Source organism: Furipterus horrens, unplaced genomic scaffold (assembly GCF_987537825.1).
Source record: "Furipterus horrens unplaced genomic scaffold, mFurHor1.1.pri manual_scaffold_3, whole genome shotgun sequence".
In the NCBI taxonomy this organism is placed as follows: Eukaryota; Metazoa; Chordata; class Mammalia; order Chiroptera; family Furipteridae; genus Furipterus; species Furipterus horrens.
Window position 1 is genome coordinate 72,261,287 of NW_028327173.1, and position 24,519 is coordinate 72,285,805.

The 24,519-nt window shown below is 43.8% G+C and overlaps 1 protein-coding gene and 1 pseudogene across 1 annotated transcript in view; one reads left to right on the top strand and one right to left on the bottom strand.

Annotated features, from left to right (window-relative positions):
• The window catches only part of ABCA4 (ATP binding cassette subfamily A member 4), a 130,229-nt gene that overhangs the window by 80,881 nt on the left and 24,829 nt on the right, over positions 1-24,519 (bottom strand). The window contains exons 7-11 of the mRNA XM_090269755.1: positions 12,308-12,397; positions 9,773-10,013; positions 8,625-8,764; positions 7,871-7,987; positions 7,024-7,218 (exon numbers count right to left, since the gene is read on the bottom strand). Of these exons, the coding sequence (XP_090125881.1) occupies positions 7,024-7,218; positions 7,871-7,987; positions 8,625-8,764; positions 9,773-10,013; positions 12,308-12,397 (783 nt within the window). The remainder of the gene's footprint in view (positions 1-7,023; positions 7,219-7,870; positions 7,988-8,624; positions 8,765-9,772; positions 10,014-12,307; positions 12,398-24,519) is intronic.
• LOC150015310 (small ribosomal subunit protein eS1 pseudogene) lies at positions 2,176-2,997 on the top strand (annotated as a pseudogene).

Consider the following 24,519-nt stretch of genomic DNA (forward strand, 5'->3'; position numbering starts at 1 on the left):
AAACATACTCTTAAGATATTTACCTATAGGAAGACTCACTTGCCCTCGGTCTCCTTAGATGTGGCGAACAGGGGGATCAGAAGACCTGTAGAAATGACTCTCTCCACATGCTTAGGATATGAGGCTACCCAAATTAGTGGCCCTTTTCCTGGTCCACACTGACCAGGAAGTCTGCCTTTCATTAATTTGTTTTTTCCCTCCACTGAGGGCAGAGCATCAGGGGAAAGATAGAACATGGTTACAGGATGAAAGAGGTCATAGGAGCCCCTACCTGAGGACAAGAAAAGCTTGGGGCCTCTGGGCCATCTGCCACAGAAGAGCCAGAGGGTGCCCAGGGCCATTCTGCTGGGCCTTCAGGAATGGTCTGACATTCCTGATTCTAAGCCAATTCACTAAGGGTATTATGAAGAATAGCTTCACAGTCTCTGGGTAATGTTTACACAAAGTTTGGAATCTGAGAAAAAAGGTACATTCCTTACTTGGTCTGTGGCTCAGGGGTGGACATTCATGTGGTTCATAGCCAGGCTGCCACGCACCACACATTGCTGCTATGCACCCAGCCCTCTCCCATCTCATCCTCGCAGCCACCTGAAACAGACAGTATCCCCCTGCCCCCCGCCCCACCTAACAGATGAGGAACTCGAGGGCAGAGAATTTACACTCATGCCTTCCTGATCAGCGGCGTCCGTGTTCCGAGTGCTCTGCCCATGTCTCTCATTTTGTCAGCAACAACACTATAAGGTCCATTGTGTTATTCTCTGGACATCACAGGTAAGAGAATTAAGCCTTAGAAGGTAAGTGACTTTCTTAGCGTGACTCAGCACATAAGAAGACGAGATCCAGGCCCACTTGTCCTCACTGAATGGTTGAGAATTTTCCATAAGCTGTAGCCTAACGTCAGAGGCAAGTGACGTAGCAAGGTGGCTCCTGGGGAGTGGGACACACTCCAGGTCACTCAGTGGAATGTTCAGTAACTAAGACCTCACCCCAAGCAGAAAGGTAGGGGATTTATCCTTTTAGTTGAAGAGAAAAATCTACTGAATCACTCCTTTCTCCATAATGATAAAAGGCTTAAACATCTTTGTTCTTAGTTCAGTGTCATTGTTCAGTGTCACATCTGACTGCACGTTGACCTAGACTGACATAATTTTCATTTAAAAAATTGTTTTTTGCTTAATTTTCCTTAAGGAATTTTTTTTTTTCTTTCTTTCTTGGAAGTAAGCTTAGAAGCTGGCCCAGGAACTTCTCACAGCCCTTCAGTACAAGTCATATTACCAAAGAGGAAAGCCTCAGTCAAGCTGTAAACAGTCTGTGAAGAAACATACTTGCTACCCTGCCCCGGAGAGACCCTCAGAATGGGAGCCGGGGAGTCTCCAAGGCTCCTCCAGACTTCCCAACACACAAGAACAGCATCAAAATCCAGGACCAATTGCAATGACCAGTTTCTCCCTTACTGCACACATTTCCCCCTCCTACCTTCCTTCAGGTCCTCCCCACATTTCTTTCCTCCTCCTCCCACCACAGGCAAGAAAGATCAGAAACCTCATCATAATCACCTGCTGAGCTTCTGCACCATCAAACCCTCCCTTAGGAACCCCAGTGGGAGGCCACTGACCTCTGGCTACCTGACCTTTGCCTAGGAGCTCTTCAGTAGGCTAATGGGATTGCAAAACCCTCAGGAAGTGTTGGTGTTTGAGGCTGGATGTAATTAGCAGCTCTATAATCCCTAGAGAAGGACCAGAACTGGCTCAGTGGCTGGACGTGACTTTACTACTGCCACCTTCCTTCTCCTAAGCTGTGTTTTCTGTTTGTATTTTGTTTAAAAGTTAATATTTACTTAGTGCTTATTATATGCCAGTAACTGTTCCAGGTGCTTCACATGAATTAACTCAATTCTCATGACAAGTCTGTTAGGCAAGAACTACTAATATCCCAATTTTACAGATGGAAAAATTGAGGCACAACTAGTAGGGATTTGAACTCAAGCAGTCTGGCACCAGAGACTGAATTCTAAAAGCATCTGTTGTGTGTCTGTTCCTACATTAAGCACAAACTACCGAGAAAAATAATAATGCTTCAAGAAAACAAGACCTTTATGTTACCATGCAAATGTCACGTCAAACAAGACAAGACATATTCTTCATTACTGCCCCTTTTGGCTCTCTGAGTGGCACCATGACTGTAGGCAAGAACAAGCACCTTATGAAGGGCATTAAAAGGGAGCCAGGAGAGAAGTGGGTGATCCATTTCCTAAGGAAGATTGGTGTGATGTGAAAGCACCGGCTATGTTCAATGTAAGAAATATTGGAAAAACACTGGTCACGAGAATGCAAGGAACCAAAATCACATCTGATGGTCTCAAGGGTCGTGTTTTTGAAGAGAGCCTAGCTGATCTGCAGAATGATGAAGGTGCATTTAGAAAATTCAGCTAATTACTGAGGATATTCAGAGCAAATGCTGCCTGACTAATTTCCATGGCATGGATCTTACCTGTGACAAAATGTGCTCCCTGGTCAAAAAATGGCAACCTGTGACTGAAGTTCACATTGGTGTGAAGTTCACATCGGTGTCAAGACTACTGATGGATATTTGCTTTGTCATTTCTGTGTTGGCTTTACTAAAAAGCACAACAACCAGAATCAGAAGACTTCTTATGCTCCGCATCTATAGGTCCACCAAATTCAGAAGATGATGGAAATCATGGCCAAAGAGTTGCAGGCAAGGGCCTTGAAAGAAGTGGTCAATAAACTGATTCCAGATAGCACTGGAAAAGACATAGAAAAGCCTTGCCAATCTATTTATCTGCTCCATGATGTCTTTGTTAGAAAAGCCAAAATGCTGAAGAAGCCTGAGTTTGAACTGGGGAAATTCATGGAGCTTCATGGTGAAGGTGACAGTTCTAGAAAAGCTACTGGGGATGAGACAGGTGCTGAAGGAGAACGAGCTGATGGATATGAGCCCCCAGTCCAAGAATGTGTTCAAAATTCAGACATTTAATGGTGACAAATAAAAAAATCCTATTTGTGCTATATGTATTACTGATAGTATCTCACCAAAACATTGTGAAAGCACTGAACCCTATTCTGTGAGACTAAAACAATAGGCTTCTCTCTTCTATCCATGCCCACTTCAAGAGTTCTGCCTATCTTGTAACCACAGTGGTAGGTGGAGGTGAACATAGCCAGGGGCTGACACTTAGCTGGTAGAGGCACCATGAGGAGAGGGCAATGTCAACTGAGTAATTACACAAGGGGATTTGAAGGCCCTACCAATCTAATAGGTGTGCAAATATGCAGATCACCAGACCTCATCCCTGGAAATTCTGAGTCAGTTGACCTGAATGGGTGTCCAAGAATATGTTTTGTAAAAAGCACCCAAGGTCATTCTTGCCTTCTGACAAGTTGGGAATCACTTTGTAACGACCTGAAGTTTGATGCTGTTTCTGTCACAGCTGGCCTATTCTGAAAGTCCCCCTAGGAAGCCTCTTCTGCCCCTTCTGTGGCTCTAGAGGGAAGGTCCCGTGCTCTGGGGAAATTTTGGTGGTAGCAGGGGCAGCAGGGAGTACTCAAAAGCACTGTGGTGACAGATGAAGCCAGGCTTTCTCTCACTGTTTAGTGATCCTCAGGAACCAGGAGTCTCGGGGAGGGTGTCTGCTCTTGGGGGCCCTCACTTTAATTCCCTCTCTTACTGCCCGGAGCATCTTCTACCTTCTAATGGTTCCAGATGACATGAAGCCAGACCTGGCCCTGATCTGGCCCATTGGCAGGTGTGATAAGGCCGTAGATGGAGAGGTTACCTGAGAATCTGAGGTGGAGAATTCAAAAATACCTAGGATGTACTCCCTGACCCTGAGTAACTCTGGTCTTGTCGTTCAGCCAGAGATGGACACATGAACAGGTAACTCAAATCTCACATGGCGAGGGTCTAAGAGAAGTGTGAAGAGAAGGCCAGGGAAACACAGAGAAGTGAATGGCTAAACCAATATGGAAGCAGAAGTGACATATAAGAACCAAGTCTCAAAGAATGAATGAATAGAAGCTAAACAGATGGGAAAGGAAAAGTCATTTCAGGCTTTTCTGCCTTATGTTTCCTCTTTAAGGAAAACACCCTCCTCCACTTTACAGTAATCCTGCTCAACCCATGAGATGCAGATGAAGCTAATTCTGCTTTCCTTTCTCCTGATGGACCCTCCCAAGACCCAGACCCCCATCACAGTACACAATTCCCTGCTCCCCCCCAGGGACTCAGGGACAAGTAGAGCAGCCAGACCAATCAGAGAACTGTATAGTAGTAATGCTTACACTCTGGGAAAGCCACTCCCAATTCCTGCAGAATTTTTGGTGTGAAGATGACCACAGAGGGCTGTTAGTTGCTGACATGTCACTAAAGGAAGAGGACCTGGCCAAGACTGAAGAGGGTGGAGACAAGCTGCAAGGTGAGATGGAAGGACAGGAGAGTCTCATGGTGGCAATCAATTCCTAGATCCCCTGAACTTCCAAGTTACATCAACCAATAGAGAGAGAGAAAGAGAGAGAGAGAGAGAGAGAGAGAGAGAGAGAGAGAGAGAGAGAGAGAGAGAGAGAGAGAGAGAGAGAGAGAGAGAGAGTGTGTCTTTTATTTTATTTGTTTAAGCAAAAAGACCCTAATAAATGGGCAAACAGTATTCATGAAATGGGGACTCAGGAGAGGTCAGGGGACGCCGGCAGGGAGGTGGTGAAAGGACCAGAGCGGAGCTGAAATGTGTGAGTGTGCAGTGGCTGGGGAGGTGCGCTGGGCGGGTTTGGAAGGACTTGTGTTCCTTGGAGACTGAGTCATTAAGGTTTTATGCATGAAAGTGATGCTGGCAGATGTGTGTTTGGAATGCAGATCCGGTGTCAGCATGGACAGCTGCCTGAGTCAAAAGAGACTGGACCCTGGAGTCCAGCAGTCAGAACAGGCTGGTGGGCAGAAGACAAGGCCTCTGGGCCTCAGAGAGCCTGGAAAGCAAGAAGAGTTGAAAGATACTTAGGAGATAGAGTAGACAAAGCTTAATGTGATACTGTGATTTGTAATGAGAAATATGTATTTGGCTTTCATCCCTGTCTCTGGCAAAGAGCTACTGAAACCCTTTGAACTTCCTCTGTGATGAGCATGAGAAAGGTGTCTTTGTTATGTTAATGGTGACTTTTGGAAAGCACCTAAGAAAGGGGGGCTGGTTGCCAGGAAAACCAGGTGATTAGAGGGCTGGACATTTCAGGAGATTGAATTCAATCACTAAAGCCCAGTGATTTAATCAATCACGCCTATGTAATGAAGCCTCCTTAAAAATCCAAAAGGATGCGGTTCTGGGAGCTTCCAGGTTGGTGAACCCAACCCCTCCCTGGGCACCTCTTCCATTTGGCTGACCCTGAGTCGTATCCTTTAATAATAAACCAAGTACCACAGTAAGCAAGTTGTTTATGAGTTCTGTGAGCTGCAGTAGCAGATTAATCGAACCTATGAAGGGGATCGTGGAAACCTCTGATTTATAGCCAGTTGGACAACCTAGATTTGTGATTGGTTTTTAAAGTTGGGGGCAAGGCAGTATTATGGGACTAAGCCCTTAATCCATGGGGTGTGAGAAGAGCTCCAGGTAGACAGTGTCAGAACTGAGTTGAATTATAGGACACCCAGCTGGTATTGGAGAATTGCTTGGTGGTGTAAGAAAAAAATCCTCATCTACTGGAATTGGGTGCAGAATTATCCTTGGTGACTAGACATGATAGAGGCAGTAGAGGGGTTAGAAGAGCAGCATCCTGTCTAACAGCTGTGGGATGGGATCTTCAACTTCTTTAAACCTCTGCCTCTGTAAAATGGGAACCATAATAGTGTATACTTCATGGAGTTGTTGTGAGGATTAAATGAACTAATGTAGGTTTGGACCCGAGAAGAAAGATTCATTCAATAAGAACCCTGAGAAGGAAGTTGTCTGCTGAGGTGGATTCACTATGGACAACTGAGAGCCTAAATTTTATAAGTAATAAGAGCCTAGCAGTCATTTACTGACAGGGTCTTCTCACATACTCTCACAAACCGGGAAGAACCTCAGACTGAACTCGTTGATTTCCCATACTATGACCTGATCTTTAAACTGGCTGAGTCAACTATACTGGTTTCGGCTTTCTATCAGCGGACTATGACCTGCCCTGTCCAATCAGAACAGCTCCATAATGACCAATCAGGACAAATAATGCTGACAAATCAGGACTGTGCGATTGGGGCCAATCAGAAGTGTACAAATTTAAATACCTCATTTACATGAAAGGGACCTAAATGGGAACTTTTGCTAGAAAAGAAAGCCTCCCCTTTGTCTCTGAGCAACACAATTTAGATTGCTACCTGATCTGTATCTCCTGGGCTGCAACTCTTTTTGTGCAAATAAATGCTTTTATAAAAATTTTAAATTATAACCTACAATTAATTTTGGTTTACATATGTGAAAGCACTTAACCAGTGCCTGGCAAAATGTAGCACTCGATAAGTTATAGCTGCTGTGTGGAAGGGGAAAAAGAATGATAATTAAGGGTGACACTAAGATCTCTGGCTTGAGAATATGGAAAAAATGCTGAGGACAGTAATCAGAATAGAACATAGATTTGGTTTTGGACACGTGGAGTCTGATTTGCCTGCAGAACCTGGGGGTGAGCAGTGGGCCCTCAGACCTGAGGTGTGGTAGACACTGGCCAATGGCGGTCACTGACGCAATGGCCGACAGGAGAGGGTGGAGAACAGACACAGACACTTCAGGGGCTGCGATGGAGAAGGGGTCAGGGAGGAGTCACTAAGGTAGCAGGAGATGTGAAGAGGGAACTGCTTTAAGTGTGGATGAGCTGTTAAAGAACAGGATCCCTCTGTCTGGGGGCTGTGGGAATTCTTATTTCTTCAGTAGGGAAAATGAGAGCTGAAACCCAAGACCACTTGACTCGCTGAGAAATCTCTGGCGCCATCCACAGGGCTGTCTTCCAGCGACCCAGTGTGTCCCCTAGGGGGCTTGCTGTTTCTTACCTCCAGGTATTGATTAGCCAGGCGTAGGGCACGATCAGTGATGTTAAATATGTCTTTCCAGTTGAAGCTGGCTGTCTCATCAGCCTGGTTCTCTTGAGGACCCTTAGTGAGGAAGTTCAGCACAGCTTCAGCAGTAACATCTTCACCAAACTGCTTATCCAAAAAGCCTTTTACTGTTGGGTTGGCCAGGGTGTCCTTAGGGAGAAGCAATATAGTCACATGTAGAAAATTCCACAGGATCTTTGGTCTTGTTTGTGGACCATTTCCAATTTTTAATAAATAGGGATAGAGACTCTAAGGCACTCTAAAAAACTAGTGGGTTTTCTTCCATTATCGACATACCTATCTATATCCAATTTACCCTCAATATGCAAGTCTCTAAAATAGAGGGAGGAGGTGGGGAGCGAGGGGGAGGAGAAGTGGTATATAGGAAACTTTCTTTTTCTTATGGCTCTTTTCATTCTCTTTTAGTTATCCCCACTGTACTGAACCTTGTCTCCTGGCTTTGCAAAGTCGGAAATTAGAACCATCTTGGCAATTACAGAGGTGGTGGCTCCTTGAGGAGACCCTTCTTTGACTCTGAGGCCCTCAAGTGAGTTCATAAAAGCAAGAAACTTCAGGAAGCCCCTGGTTTTGTGGCAGTCTTGACACTTCCCCAAAATTGAAGAAAATACATTTCCCACCCAAAGTCAGTGGCTCCACTTGGTGACAGCTTCTGGAGCTAGTGCCTTTGGGCCCTGCTTGTTATATGTTGATCTAACCTCAGTAGTGATCAGCCCTTTACTGGGAAAAGGAAACAAGCGGAACTTTCTTGGCCCTTCTCCTGCCCTCCCCCTGCCATTCATACTCTGATCATGGTCATCTGTGTGCTCTGGTCAAAGAAGTACCAGATCTGGGGCCCCACTTCTTCCCAGGCTTTGACCAACTTCCTAATGCGCTCCAGCTCTTCAAAAGTCGAGTTGGCCTAAAACCAGATAGAGACAGACAAAGAACAAAGAGGAAAAAAAAAAAAGTGAGAGAGAACCTTTGCTTATATCTTTCCTGCTCATGTGAGAAACCTGCCATGTTTAGGGAAGGCTTTTCCAGGCTATGTCTTAATTTTCTCAGTCTACTGAAATTTTCCAGAACAACCTGCTATTTCCCAGGCTCCCAGATTGACAGAATCTAATTTTTTAGTACCTCAGAGGTACATGTGATATATAATAGATGATGTTATTATCTCAAAATCTAACTAAAACTAGATTTGGACTCCCTGTGAGCAAATGCTCTTCTTCCCATCCTCCATACCTTTATTGCAGGTAGCCGGGATTCCCAGAATGTGAGCCCTCCTGTTAGGGCTATAATTCAGGCTCTGGGAAATTGTAGGCTGGGTAGAGAGGGGAGGGCCGGGCAGGGGTGCTAGCCCAAAGCATTTCAATGATGGGGGAGAAACTCGAGCCTACTGAGCAGAAAAACAAACAGGAGCCTCGCTACCAGGAGCGCACAGTCTCTGTCTCCTCTCCCCCGCCCACCCCCTCTCCCCTCTCTCCCCTTCTCTCTCCCTGTCTCTCATCCTTCTGGGTGGTCCAGGGTAGAAGGGACAAGACCAGCTGGGACCTTACGTTCTTCAGTATCCTGCGAGCTGCAGGGGAATCTGGAGTAAAGAGGATTTTTCCCATCAGCAGAGGCTTTGCTGCCCTCCAGGCTATTTTGGTTAGAGGGTTGGACTCCAGGCTCTGGATCATTGCATTACAAAAGGTCGCTGACAGGAGAGAAGGGACAGATTTTATAGAAACCCCTGTTGCTCAGAGCTGAACATGGTCATCAGTATGTCCCAATCATCCATCTTATTAACTTTATGCTGGAGGATTTTTACAAATTACCTAAATTAATAGGCTGTACCTCACCAATAACAAGATCATCATTAGTAAGTAACAAAAATGCCACAGTTCATTTCAATGAGGGCCTTATCTGAGAAACAAAGGAGGGGCTTGTCCTGTGGTTTCTTCTGCTTTAGAAGAAAGAGGCTGAGAAGTCCACTCGTGATTATTACAAGGAACAGGCCATTCTTAGATGAAAGGGACCGGGAGGCCACCCGAGGCCTCCCCTTGGAATCTCAGCTTTTGTCTCCATGATTTTCCTTCAGTTAGCTGCATAACTTCTTGGTGTGTGTAGCTATTTTAGGGCCCAATGACTTTCGGTGCCAGCCTCACTGCTTCTTTAATATTTAACTAGAGGGTCACCCAGTTGCATTTCTTCCCTACCCTACTCTCCTTTACTCCATAAGAGCCAAAAAAAATACTGAAAGGTGGAAAAGAGGACTTGCCAGGGACTTGCCATCGGGAACACAATTCAGTACTATACACAGATTTTCAGTGCATTGTGTTTGTAAAAACATCCCACAGCCGTGTTTACTTGCCAGGGCCCTTCTGACCTGAGCTTGGCCTGCAACTCTGGGCTGCCTCCTCATTTATCTTTCTTCTCTTCCTCTAGAATGTAACCCTAGTTCAATCAGATCAGTGGCAAATGTCCTCTCTGTTCCCTTTCCAAGTGGGTCTCAGTTCTTTCCATGGCTCACATCCAGAACTCGATGCACACCACCCCCTTCCTATAAGGAGAAATGCTTTTCTGGGAGGAGAAGCTCTTGGTCCAAGGCGCCTCAACAAGAGTAAGGGAGAGTCCACCCTGGGACCAGTTTCACCTGAAAGTGTCAACCTTCAGCTTAACTGACACTAGAGCTTGGTTTATACAGAGGACTCAGAAAACTTACTTGTTCTTTTGTCATAAGAATAGGTAGGATCATTCCTTGCGGAGTCAATCCCCAGGAAGGCCTTATAGTTATTGTCTTCATACCAGTTGAAAGAGAACACCCGTGAGCCTCCTCCCTCTGGGTAGCCACACAACAGGTCAGACAGGACATCTGTCAGCTGAGTGAAGGTCTCCGGACCACCAGTCTGCATGAGGGGCCTGGTCACCCATAGCAAGTCTTGAACACTTGGGCGATGGATGAACTGGGGCAGGTCAAAGGTTTCGGGTTATTTTGAGGCAGTCAGAGTCATAATCTACTGTGAAATTAAGTTCCGAAGTATCAGGGAGACCTCCACATATGTATTTGACTTCCTTATTTAGAAGAAAAACATCCATATTCTCAGCAATCATTAACTCTACTGCTACCCACTCAGGGCGTAAGAGGAAACTAAGGGGACATGGTAGGTGGAGGTAGGCAAAAGGGGGACAGGTAGGCAAAGGGAGGGGACAAAAGAAACTAAGATAAGTCTTAAAGAACATCAAAGTGTGAACTCTGACTCATTTTAATATCACTTCTCTCTTCCAGTCTCCTTTACTTGAATTCCTTGGGAATGTGTCAGCGGGGAAATGTAGAAAATACTTCTCTGTAAACTAATTCTTGGGTTCTGTTATTCCACCAAGATGGGGATATTGAAAAAAATTGGGAAATAAAATGATGGAGGAATGGCTCTGTCCTAGAAAGGCAAGGTCTGAGCAAATTTCTCTGTGCAAATAATAGTTTAGAATTTAGTTTCTTATAATTAGAAAATTATCTTCTTATTAGCTTAATTTTACCAATGTGAACTCTTCCTTTTCTTGAAATATGTGGTTTGTGATTTCTTTGTGTGTACATGTGTTTCAAGATCCAAGCAAATATAGAACAGATGAAGTCTCCATACTTGGAAAAACACTTAAAAAAAAAAAATTTCTAAAATCCTGGACCCAACTAAGAAGAGGCTGGTGGTCACTCCTCTCCATATGGGTACTGGTTGCATTATCTGGCCGCATCCTTTGAAGGTAGATCTATAATGCTTAGAACAAAGTGGAGCACTGCTAGAGTAGCCAGGGTCTCAGCTCCCACAATGCCATTTGACTTTGCTTTAAGGAAAAATACAAAGTAAAAAACAATGCTGCTTTTATTCCCCTAACACACATTATTACTCATTTTCAAAGGCACTTGGGAATTTAAAAAAGCACTAGGATTCAATCAAGTGAGACAGAAAACAGTTTTTGTGCTGCAGTAAGTGATGTTTACCTGTCATCCCCTCTCTTTGTCCACATGCCAACACTTGCCTTCTGAAACTACTGAGTGCCATGTAGAATCCACACAGTGAGTCATGCCTATAATCACAGTCTAGGCTTCCGTAATAAAGTCGGAATCTCAAATTGCTTCAACAACAGTAAGTCCTAGGACAGTCTTGTAAGGGGTTATTATTATGTTGCCTATTTAATCCAAGCACCCAGAGATGAAGAGGCTGTTCCAGGGTCAAATGGTCTAGTATCAGTTAATATAAATGGGGCCATCTGCTTCATTCAACCTATCTAGACAAGCAAGAATCCTTCCGGGACTCCCACACAAAATTAAGAGTATTGATATGCTTTGGGAATTTTGTTTTTTTACATTCTCCACCAACTTTAACCCCATTATACTGGTACAAATTTTTAAAATGCTTATAAACAAAAGAATGTCCAGCAGAGACTCCCAGTGCAGCAGGTGGCCATCAACACAATGGGCCCTTCTCTAACTTCCCTGCACAGCACGCTGCCCTCACTTCTCTGCCTAGGTTGAACTTAGCTTTATGAAAACAGATGCCAATCATGCAATTTTCCAGCTTGGCTAAGCCCAAGTGAGCTGAAAGTACTAGAGGGGGGAAAGGTTGGGGGAAAACCACTTCATATTTTACCTCCCCTATAATACTCATCATACTTAAATGTAATTGTTCACATCTCTCTCCCCCATATCTGTTCATCATTATGCCCCCAGAACTTCTTACCTATTGAGTGGAAGATCAGTTTTTACATTAGCAAAGGCTTATGTAACAGATGTTAATTAAAATGTGCACATCTTTCACAAAACCACACACAAACCTAATAGTTTCATTGTGATGAAATGAGTCAATATATTAAGACATTTAGTCCTTCAAGGGCTCTATAAATTGTGCTAACATTACTGTGGAATAGGTTTATGTGGATTTTAAGAGCATGACAGAATAATAAACCACTTTGGTACTGAAAACACTTAGATGCCATTGTGCATCTCCTGATAATTTCTGCCACACCTGAGAAGGTCTCATTGCTAGGTGGGAAACCAGGAGGATGGTTCTCTTACTTCTGCCTTTAACTCGGGAGCATAGATAATTTAGGATATAAACAGGTGCTTTGAAATTGCTAGATGGAAAGATCAAATGTATTTCTCCACGAACAGGTTTGAGGTACAATTAAATTGTTTGACATAATAAATGTAGTAAATTGGTGGAAAGATAATTAAATTATTATGAAGTGTCATCAGGCCACTTACCTCTTGAATTCTTGGTGACATATCAGATAATATTCTTCCCCAGGATCTCAGATTGATACCTTGAGAACTGCTATCTAGGAGTGTAGGAAGCTATAATTAATAGGAAAAAAATATTTTTAAAAACATATAAGTAGTTATACATACACATATAGGCACTATCTGATCCCCCATATGCTTGAAAAAATATTTCCTCCCACTTATTTTTTAAGGCAGGAATGTCATAGGGAGTAATGATATTTTTTTTAAAGATTTTATTTATTTATTTCTAGAGAAAAGGGAAGGGAGGGAGAAAGAGAGGGAGAGAAACATCTATGTGAGAGAACATGGATTAGCTAGCTGCCTCTTGCACACCCCCAACCGGGGACCCAACCAGCAACCCAGGCATGTGCCCTGACTGGGAATCGAACCTTGAATGAGCAACCTTCGGCTTTGTGGGACTAGGCCCAACCAACTGAGCCACACTAGCCAGGGCCTTTCCTCCCTTCTTTCTGATCACAGGACCTCCTTGCAAGACTGCTTTCAGAAACAAACTTCTTTTATCTAATCGAGAAAATCAAAATCTCTCATTCCAAGTCACCCTGCTGAGCTAGTTAATCACAAATAGTTTCCTGGTGACATGAACTAACCAAATGATTCTGATGACTGGTTTAGTGACACCAAACAAGACTCCTGAGGGAAGGGAAACGAAGTGTAAAGGAAGGCGGCCTGCGGTTGTGCCCATCTGTTCCCTTGGGCTTTGTTATGCACTCCCAGGTTTCCTTGTCATTGTTCAAGTCTCTGCTCCCTTTGTATCCATTAAGGCAGGTCTGTGGCTTCCTCTGCTCAACACTAGTCTCTTATGTAAACGATTCAGCCAGTTACATCACCTTTCTTTCAAGTTGCAGCCGGCAGCTTGAAAGAGAAAGAAGTTCCCTGTGACTGCAGTGACAGCAGTTCTGGTGACTCCAGATCCATGTGACAACACAGCTGTTCAAGCCTTTCCCAGAGTGGTGGGGAACGTGGAAGCCCACTCACTGGTTCTAAGTCTCAGGGCCTGTTGGGAACACCTTGTTTTCCAGAAACCAAGTTCAAGTTCTGAATGAGTGACTTCATTCTACATAGCTTCAAAACTGCTTGAATCACTGATCCTGTCTTTCAGGACTGAATTCTACATTTTAAAACAGTGGTTTTCAAACTCAGGTGTGCATTTTGACGAGGCCTGGAGGGGATCTGCATTTTAACAAGCTTGACATGTAATTCTGATTCAAATGCTTGTGACCACAAGCCACAACCTCAGCTTTTTATTTGCCAGTGCGGTTCCCTTAAATGATGGGTGCAGGAATCCAGCAGAGAAGCAGGTGGAGTTAGGCTTGGATCAGCCTTGCCTCTCATTTCTAGTGATTCGTCCTGCTCCCCTTTCTCCCTGCTATATGCGCAAGGGTGCCTTCTCTCTCACCCTGAAACTGAAGAATAGATGCAGGTACACTCGTGGGGCATTTCAGGCTTATTTTCTATAAATGGCTTTGTTATGCATGACAGCTACAAAGCAGGCAGGAGAAGAATTTTCCAGACATAACTTATGAGGGCCAAAGTCACCACTGAGACCATACCAACTGAGAAGTGTCTTTTCTCCTTAACCTTAACACTGGTCCTAGGCATTGGTCTTGCCACGACTTATTTCAAATAGCTTCAGTGTAAGGTGGGAAATGCACTTTAATTCCTGTTTTTCCCACAGGAGGGTGGGGCTGAGGAGAATAGCTGGGAAGAGGCAAGGGAGCAGGTAAAATATGCTTGCCAATGGCAAGTTATCACTAGGTCCTGTCAATTCTTCTTCTTTCTGTATTGAAATCTGTCATCTGTCAGCTCATTCAACTCTGGCACTTGTCTCATCCCCAGTAGCTTTTCCAGAACTGCTACCTTCACCATGAAGTTGATTTTGATCTGAACAAACTAGCTGAAACAATCAGAGGAAAAGTGGAAATGACTGAGAATGAGATACTATTAAGGAATTATTGTTGATTTTGTTTGATGTGATTATAGCATTGTGATTTTGTTTTAAAAGTGTTTTTATCTGTTAGAGATACGTAAGGGGGTATGTAAGGGTGAAGTGGTATGTTGTCTGTGATTTGCTTTGAAGACTTCAGAGAGAAAAAGTGAGGAACAAATAAAGTAAGAACAGTCAAATGCTGATAATAGTTGAAACTGGGTGATGGGTACATTGGAGTTCATTATAATACTGTCTCTATTTTTAAACTTATTTCTACAATACAGTTTTAAGATAAAAACGTTATTTGCATATAAAAATAAATAAATACTAAATACTAAGTAAATCCTCTCTTTCTTTTTTCCTTCCTGTCTAGAAACACCTTTACTCAGGCTCTCTTTGCTTCTCTCCCAGAATACTGTCAGGACAGCCTTCTTGCTGGTCCCTTGCCTCTAGTCTACTCTCTTCTAACGCACCGTCCACTTTGCAGCCTGAGTTACCTAAATGGCCAATCGAATCATGTCACTTCCCTCGCTCAGAAATTTTCCATGACTCCGTACTGCCTCCAGAACAGGTCAATAGCAGCGCTAGACACACATGGCCTCATCGGCTGGTACACCGCTCCTTCTCTAACCTTCTCTCTTGCTTCTCCTTCAAACAGGCTGGGCTCCTACATTCCCTAATGTGCCAGTCTCTTTCTCATGCCACTAGCTCTGTCATTCATTTGTCATCTGTCTCTCTTATTAAGCTCCATGTAGACAGGAACCGTGCTATATATATACATATATACGTATATGTGTGTATGTGTGTGTGTGTGTGTATATATATATATATATATATATATGAAATTTGATGAATGAATGCTCTTATTATAGTGACAAGCAGGCCAACTATAAGTGTTTATACACATAATACTTATTTAGGACAGAGTATGAGGGTTCTCCTGAGAAACATATCCAATATGATGTCTATATTTTATATATTATATATGTATACATTATATATTATACATAGCAGGTCCTTGAATAACATTTCATTCAACACATTTTCATTAATCATTTCATTATAATGCTGATGAAGTGCTATGGAACTTAACTCTTTTTTATATTTGTCTATGGTGAAATTGGTTTTGTTATATGTTGTTTTTCTTAAAGTCACAGAACCTATCAATGATGTTTACTGAGGACTCACTGTGTATTATATATATGTATACACATATGTATTATGTGTGTGTGTTTGTGTATAAAACACTTTATTATAAGGATTGGGTAATACAATTATGGAGGCAGGCAAATCCCAAGATCTGCAGGGTGAGTTGGTAGGCTGGATACCCAGGAAGAGCTAATGATTCAGTTTGAGCCTGAAGGCGGAAAAGAAGTCAATGTCCCTGTTCAAAGGTAGTCAGGCAGGAAGCATTCTCTCTTACTTGCAGGAGGGTCAACTGTTTTGTCCTATTCAGGCCTTCAACTGTTTGGATGAGGCCCACCCACATTAGGGAGGGCAATCTGCTTTGCTCAGTATATTGAGTTAAATGTTAAGACCCATCAAAAGCACCCGCATGGAAACACCCAGAATGACATTTGACCAAATATCTGGAGCCTCCTGAATGACCCACCACAGGACTCTGCTTCAGAGTTACTTACAGCCAGTTGTAGTTTCTAAATGACATAGTTACACATTTTGAAAAATATGTATTTTCTGCTGTGTGCCAGGAGCTGGGGGTACAGTAATGAGCAAAACAAAGTCCTCCCTCTCTGAAGTTTACCTTCTAGACTCTCACTGATGTATCTTCAGCCTTCCCTTCATTATTATCACATATATGTGCTCAAGGTTCTCACAAATGAAAGAAAGAACTTTCTCAGATCTCTCATCCCCCGGTAACTACAGTCTAACTTCTCTCCCCCATTCTGCATTTCCACACTTTCAATTAAAAAAATGCTTTGTTGATTATGCTGTTACAGTTGTCCCAATTTCTTTTCCCTTTGTTCCCCTCTGCCCGGTGACCCCCTTCCCTCCAGTTGTCCTACCCCCTTAGTCCATGCCCATTGGTTGTGTATATAGTTCTTCTCAACATCTTCCTGTCTACTCCACTCCCTCCTACTATGCTTCCTAATTCCTGTACCATCTCCCTCCCTTTCCCCCCTCCCCCCTCCTGCTGACCTCCCCGCACAGTTTTCCCTGTACCTATAATTCTTTTCCCACTCTCGTTGCCTACCTAGTTTGTCTTTGTTTCAGTTCCCTAGCTTCTGTTGTTGGTTGTTGTGATAGTTTTCATTTTAATGTTCATAGTTTTGATCCTCTTTCTCCTAAACAAGTCTCTTTAACATTTCATATAACAGTGGTTTGGATCTGATGAACTCCTTCAGTTTTACTTTGTCCTGGAAGCACTTTCTCTGTCCTTCTATTCTGAATGACAGCTTCGCTGGATAGAGTAATCATGCCTGTAGGTTTTTGATTTTCATTACTTTGAATATTTCTTGCCAGTCCCTTCTTGCCTGCAGGGTCTCTTCTGAGAAATCTGCTGATAGTCTTATTGGGACCCCTTTGTATGTAATTTTCTTCTTCTCTCTTGCTGCTTCTAAGAATCTCTCTTTATCCTTAATTTTTGACATTTTGATTATAATGTGTCTTGGTGTGGTTCTCCCTGGGTCCAGGTTTTTTGGACCTCTCTGTGCTTCCTGGATCTGTAAGTCTATTTCCTTCCCCAAGTTAGAGAAGTTCTGCTTCGTTATTTTTTCACATAATTTTTCAATTTCTAGTTCTTCTTCTTCACCTTCTGGCAACTCTATGATTCAGATGATGGCCTGCTTATAACTGTCCCATAGGTTTCTGAGCCTTTTCTCATCTTCCTCATTTTTCATTTCCTCTTTCTGCACTGGTTGACTGTTTGTTCCTTCCCTATGTTCTGATTTGTTGATTTGATCCCTGGTTTTCTTTCCCTCACCATTAGTTTCGTATGTGTTTTTGTTCATTTCATCAGGACTAGCCTTCATCCTTCCTCATGTTGTTTAAGACCTGCTGTTAGGTCTGTAACCATTCTTATAACCAAAGCTCTGAACTGTGCCTCAGAAAGATTTCTGATCTGCTGAGCCATTAGACTAAATATTTGCTGTTTGGTCAGCTTCATGATTGGGATCTCATCATGATCTGTACCATCCTGACAATTTTGTGTTTACCTTTGCTTTCTGGGTGGGGCTGTCACACCTCCTACGCTATAGGGGGTGGAACTCCATGCACTCGTCACAACCAGGTGACCCTTCTCACCACACTGTGGTGCTTTGTGTGGGGGTGGGGGTCCAAGATGGATCCTGCTGTTCACTCTCCGCTGAGAGACCTGGAGCCTTCTCCGTCCCCACACCCTCTGGCCCTCACAGTCCAAGGCAATGGGGGTCTGCCTTCCCCGGCGTTGGAATCACAAGCTGGTGGTTTGGTCTGTAGCCAGGGGTGCTCCCAGGTGTATCTCGCCTCCCCTTAAATAGGGGTGTCTTTGCTTACCGCCATCCTGCCGCCATTGCTGCTGCTGCTGCTGCCAGCACAGCTTGACCTCTCTGCCCCGGCTTTGCCCCTCCTACCGGTCCAGATGAGCACCACTTCTTTATAACTTCATATGTTGGACTTCCATGTAGCTTTATTTTCTGGAATTTCTGGTTATTTCTGGTTTTGTGGTAGTTGTATTCCTTCTTAGTTGTGAAGGGAGATGGAGCATGTCAGCCTAGCCCTCCATCTTGGCCAGAAGTTTGCATTTCCACACTTCTAAAAACAGCAGTCTACATTCAGGGACTTCACTTTTTCACCAACGTTTCCCTATCTTCCATGTCACCATGCTATTAAGAAGTTTTAACTAGAACCCCCAGTTTCTACCTAGACACTTCAGGTTCTTATCTCTTCAGACCTCTCTGCCTTTCTTGACACTTTTGATTGTGTTCTTTTCCTTCCTTGTCATCCATGTCATTGCTCTCCTCTAGCTTGCTCTGTTCCTTCCCTGTCTTTCCCATGAGCTCTTCTGCCTCCATCTTCCTTCCCCTTCAGTGCTGAGGTTCCCAAGCATCTCCATACCATCTTCCTCTCACTCTGCACACTCTCCCTGGGTAGTCTCATTCCCTTCATCATTTAATATGCTACTTTTTTGCTGATGACTTCCAAGTCGGCATCTCCAAATCAGACCTCTCCCTAGATCTCCAGACTTTTAAACACCCAACTGTCTGCTGGACATTTGCCTAGATCCAACTTGTCCTAAACTGAGCATATCATCTTCTCTTGAACGGACTTCTGTTTCTGTGCAACCTTTCCCAGTTGGTGGCACCACCTTCTGCCCAGTCACCAAAGTTAGAAGCGTGGAAGTCATCACTGATTTTCCCCTATTCTGATTCCACTGTCAAAATCCCCAGCCTGGAGATCTAGAAACTGATGGTGGGGCTGAGTGTGGGGCAGCATGAGACTTCTGGAGTCCAAAGAAGCTGTACAGGAAGATAACAATCAGGTCCTACATGAGGAGAAAGCACCTAAAAGAGGCCAGGAGCCCAGAGGCATAGAAGATAAGGAGCTGTTACATTCATGTTTCCAAAGAGATTGGGCATCAACCAATCAGCGACCTGCTTTATCACTTTTAATTACTTGCCCTTCCTTGTGAGTTTCTTATCTGTTTTCCTCACTTGAAGGTGGGCTAGAGATGATCCATGGCTGTGTTTTGCCTAAGGGGGCATTTTCTCTCCATTCCCTCCCCTTTCTCTCCATTGTGTTTAGGCACACTGGTCTTAAAATTCCATCCTGCATCAAATTCAAAGCACTGAAAAGCATCTGCTCTCTATCCATCCCTATATGTATTGATATTTATCTAGCAATATACACAGACATCTATATATACATTTTAAGGCTCTTGATTTTGTTTTTGAAATTAATTGGCCTTGAGTAATTCACTTAATAAATAATCTGGTATGATTTCTCAGCAATCATAGCAAATAGGACTATAAGTGGGAAAACCTGAACAACAAACCAGTAGTTTCTGAATTTCTAATTTTATGAACACTAAACTTAACAATAAAACTTAATAATATTATCTTCTTTAAACATTAAATTTAATGTTTATTAATTTCAATTCTAAAGTTTTTTATTTTGGATTTTCAGAGCCATAATTTTTTATTTTTTATTTTTATTTTCCTGTGTCTCAAAGATTTTTGTAGGCCTTGCAAAGCTTGAAGCTCTTGGGCACCACACCTATCACTTTAGAGCTTAATAGATTAAATGCCAACCCACCCCATTCCACCCGTATTCATGCTGCCCCTAGTAGCCTGAGCCCACTCATCTGAAGCCACCTCACCTTCTCCAGGTCTCCATTCCCTTGCTACCATGCTCTTCCTGCTGTCCTTCCCCCTAGGTTAGTTAGGTGGCCCTCCTAGCTGCTCCTAGAATTCTCAGTGCATCATTTATCACTTTTATACTTATTTGTAATTATTTTAACTGTATCTGTCCACTATGTTGTAAACTCATTAAGCATAGGAATAGGCTTTATTTTAATTTTTATATCCTTGGGGGATGCTACATAGTAGGTGCTCAATAAATATGCATTGTACTAGGGGACTCCTACGGACCCATGAGGAGGACCGGGAGTTCCCATTCCCTGTTCCCCATTCCCCATTCCCCTTGCTCCCATGGGCCCTTGAGTTGGTCCGGGAGCTGCCTCTCCCATCCTCTCTTTCCCCTTTTCCCCTCTATAAACCCATTGCCTAATCCCACCCCACCCCCCCTGCAAAATTCATTATACTAATTAATGAGTAAATTAACTCCAATCTAGTGAAAAAGAGACAGAGTCTATTGAGGTTTTAGGATCCATGAGATACATGTCTCTACAGGTATGATGGTGACTTATAGGAAGGGAATGAGGTCGGTTCCACTTGGGGACAGGGAAGGTGACACTTGAGCTGATGTTTGAAAGACCAGTTGACAATAGTGAAGGGGAGGGTCAGAAATTCCTGGTGGAGGAACGTGAGGAGAGTCAGCAAGAGAGAATGACTACAGAGATGGTCAGATAAGAAAGAAAAAGACTTGGAATTTGGTTGAGAGGGAACCAAAGGAACAGCTTGAGATGCATTTTTATTTCGATCTTGTTGATAACTTAATAATATTCATCATTCAATTATTTACTGAGCTCCAGCTGAGTGCCTGGTACTATAGCTGCAATTTCTTTGTTATCTCTTTCCAGTGGATGTGGTAAATAATGAGAGTCTTTAACTCATCTCTTTGTTTTAGGCACAACTTACGTATTACAGTGCCTGTTCTCCCACCACCCCTCCCTGGCAGCCCTTCATAAACCTGGTCACCAATTGTCTGAATGATGTTGACTTAAATTATAAAATAACTTTCCCAGGACTCTCCTCTTCCTTTGCTTCCCCTATTATCTATTCAAATTCTCATGGATTGTTCCTGCCAGAAATGGAAGAGAATGTAAGTTTATTTGAGTGGAAATGTGAAAACATTTCTAGAAAAAAGGTCATAGACTAAATGACATTTCTCTCTCTCTCTCTCTCTCTCTCTCTCTCTCTCTCTCTCACACACACACACACACACACACACACACGCACACATCCCCCACTGCTTCCTATGCCAAACAAGTTCTCCTAATTTCCAAAATAACACATAACACTTGCGCGGCACAATGGGGCTCAGCACCACCAACCCAAGTTCAAGGTCCAGTTAGACCTCCTAAGGGAGCTAGGCATACAGATAGGGCTTTGGAAGGGTTATGTCTCTATCATCTCCCATCAGCTGTGGTTGGTCTGAGGGGTCCTTGGGCCTTGATTATATACCTATGAAATGGATGCAGGAAGATTCTGGTTATTTCAGGTGTCTCTTTGGGTTCTCAAAAGACAAGAAACACACCTGTCCTTTTGGACTGTGTAATATTTTTTCTGAAGGCAGAAAAAAGCATATCAGCTACTAAAAAATCTTGTTTGGGCCGTATTTGCTGTTGCTTTGGATCCAGTGGGTTAATTAAACAGATGCCATGTTGCCAGCACACAAATGGAACATTTTATATGTAGAATTTTTTTGTTTTACTTTCTTTGATCCAAAGAGCACCATATGAAAAACAGAACTGATTTCTAAGTTGAGAATCTACCTAACATAGATTAACAGTGTCTTTACAGGGAAGACATGGTTTGTGGGAGCCAGTGGAAGGTTCTGAAGAGAAAGATGAGCTGATGTCTTGAAAGCACCCAGATAGAGGTGAAAAGCAGATGAAGCGGTGGATAGACAGTGTAGCCCCCTGTGTTCAGTGCTGGGCTGCTGCTACAGGAAATACAGATTTATCCAGGAGGGAAGTTGTTGCTAGGTAACTAGGAGACTGTGGATCAAAAGCATGTTTGTTGCAACCTGTCAGTTGTTAAGCATCAGATGAAAAGAGAGGAAGCTGGCTTCAGTGGTGAGGGGGCCACTAGAGGGGACACCCTGAGTACCAGGAAATGCGGCATAAGTGGAGAATTCAGACTAAATCACTCAGAGGTGGGGAGGGGGGTGGAAATGACAAACTGTCTCTAATGGGGGAGGTCACAGAGACATGCTGTCTCCCAGAGTGTCTGAGGAGAGGGTGGGCTCTCGGGTATGTGAACAGACAAGTTATGGGGCTCCCTTTGGCTCAACAGAAACTAGGCCTTTTTCTCTCCATTGTGACTTCAGTTCTGGTATTTGTGGTTGATGAAAACAAAACTAAGTTTGGAATCTAGGGGCAGTCAAAAGGTCACTCCATGAAACAGATTTCTTGCTAGTCTGAGGAGTCTGAGGAAGGAGAACATTGCACCTAAGTGTATGAGGAGGACATTTCTGGGAGTGGAACAATGGGAACAATGGGACCCTCTGCAAAGTGGCTGTATTCTTGTTTTGCTAAGAGCGAAAATGCTTTTTGCTTCAAAGAGCTTTTCCATCTCTTCCCTAATGTGAATGTCACTAGCATCCCATGAATATGTAACATCGGCCTTGTTACATATTTGTCAAATGGGGTGGCTGAGATCCATTTAAATGACAGCAAGTTAGGGGCCAACCCAGAGCCAGGACCCAGTTTCCCAGCCACCAGGAGATCTCTGTGTGTTCCACTGGGTTGCCCACTCTCCAGCCCTCTCACCATTGGGTACCATGCTCAGGGGAGAAGTTGATTACCTCATAAAGAGAGTTAAGGAAGAACCTATGGCTATATCGAGACCCTTTTGAAAAGGACGTATATAAATGGTAGGCAGAAAAGGAGTTCTAATGCCAAAGCTCTTACCCTGGTATCTGGCTTCAGTAGTTCCCTGAGCCCCAACCTGCGGGGTGGTGGTGGTGGTGGTGGTGGTGGTGGTGGTGGTGGTGGTGGTGTGTGTGTATTTCTCTAGAGAAAAGGTTTAGAGCTGTTGTCAGATTTCCAAAGGCAGTCCTAATCTATAAAAAAGTTAAGGACTACTGTTCCTGTAGAGATAAGAAATATAAGGACAAAACCCTTGTTCAAACAGGTTTACCCTGGAGAGAACCTGATGCCTCCTACTCATCGGTGCTCAATCTCTATGTACTGACTAAAGGCCAGGACGCCGGGACCCATCATCCTAAGAGCTGCCTTCACAGGGGCCTGCTCGTGTCCTAAGTGACTTTAGTTTTGACTGTTAGTACTTTTTTCTTTTTAAATTCATAAAAAACAACATCTGATCTGTCATGAAAATAAGCCCTGGCCCACTGTATGCCTGGAGCCCAAATGAAATCAAGTCAGGCCAATGGCCAGCAAGCCTGGGAGGCCTAATGTGCATTTAATGTACGTTGATATTCCTCTCTCCTGTTGCCTTTTTATTTCTTCTTTATTGAAACCTGTTGACCCAGGGGAGATTTTGACTATAATAGACACAGTTTTGTAGATGTAGGCATAAACAAATACTAATGCTATAAATCAAAATATTTGCTGTGGCTTAATAATTTTCAAAGAACCAAAACCCTTTTTTTCTAATTTTGCTTTGTTTTTGCCTAACAGCCATGCTGCCCACCTCTTCAGCCCCAGCTGCTGGCACTGGGCATCATTCCTCTGTCTTCTTCCCTCCCAGACCCTCACACAGAAGTGGGAGAAAGTTGACAGTCCAAAGATTCAGAAATCAGAAGGGAGAGGGAATCATGAAGCTAAATCATTAATGGGACCTCATTGTAAAACCCGGGAGATGTGGGCCTTTTCCAGAGAATTATGACCTAGCAATGCCACCCGAAAATTGAAAGGCATCGTTAAAATTTAGCAAACCCCAGCGAATGATCACAGAGAGCAGAAACCACGGCCAGTTCACACTGGGCAGCAGGCAATCCACCCACACTTATTCCCCATGATTCAGGAATTTAGGGAGCAGAGCCAAGAACAAAGCAGGACATTGAAAGGAGCATGGAGCCTGGACCCCCAAGACGGGGTCCTTTCTTTCCTGGAATGCAATGTCCAGCCACTGCATAGTCAAAGAGACATGGATAAAATGAAGTCAGAAAAATTAAAAAACTGTGACAGAGTAATAGTTGAGGGGAAGGAAAGAAAGCTGAATCATGCCACTCTGGAAGCGATTGCAGAGGGGAAAACCACGGGCCAAAATGCCGGGGAGGCCAGATTTCCTCTATCAACATCCATGGAAAGGGGGAAGGGAGGGAAATCATTTCCCAGCAGTGTGGCAGGTCTTGGCACCCGCCTCAGTTCCCCTGCCGAACTCCCACAAATAAACATCAGAGCAGAAGGGACAGATTTGCTTCTCAGCAAGATTTCAAAGCTGTGCACCAGAGTCAGAGAAAACAGGAAGGATCCAGAGGGAGGAGAAGGAGGAGGAGGGACATGCTTACCCCAGGCCAAATCAGATGGGAAACGTCCCAACCGCTCACCCGAAACTGACACATCATTTTTTATGAGGTGTGAAACGTTTCAGGTAGTGTTGGCAGTCGCGATACTGTGGGCCCAGGTCTGAGCTGCTGGGTTTCAAGCCGGGGGCGGTAAACCCGAAAGACCACAGGTGAAGACAATCTTTCAAGCTGTAAACCCAGGTGAAACCAAGAGGGGATAAATCTTCCTGGAGAAAACCCCTCCACCTGGCTGCTTATTTCTTTCCCAGCCCAGCTGAGTCTCTGGGCATCCAAAGTGCACTCAAGTGTCTCAAGTGTGCGTAGGTGTCTGTATGGGGATGGGTGGGGTGAGGTAAGGCCACGGTCCTGCGTTTGGATTATTTGAAGATGAGAGCACTCACTTCTGACTCCAAGGGGCCGAGGAAAAACACAGCTG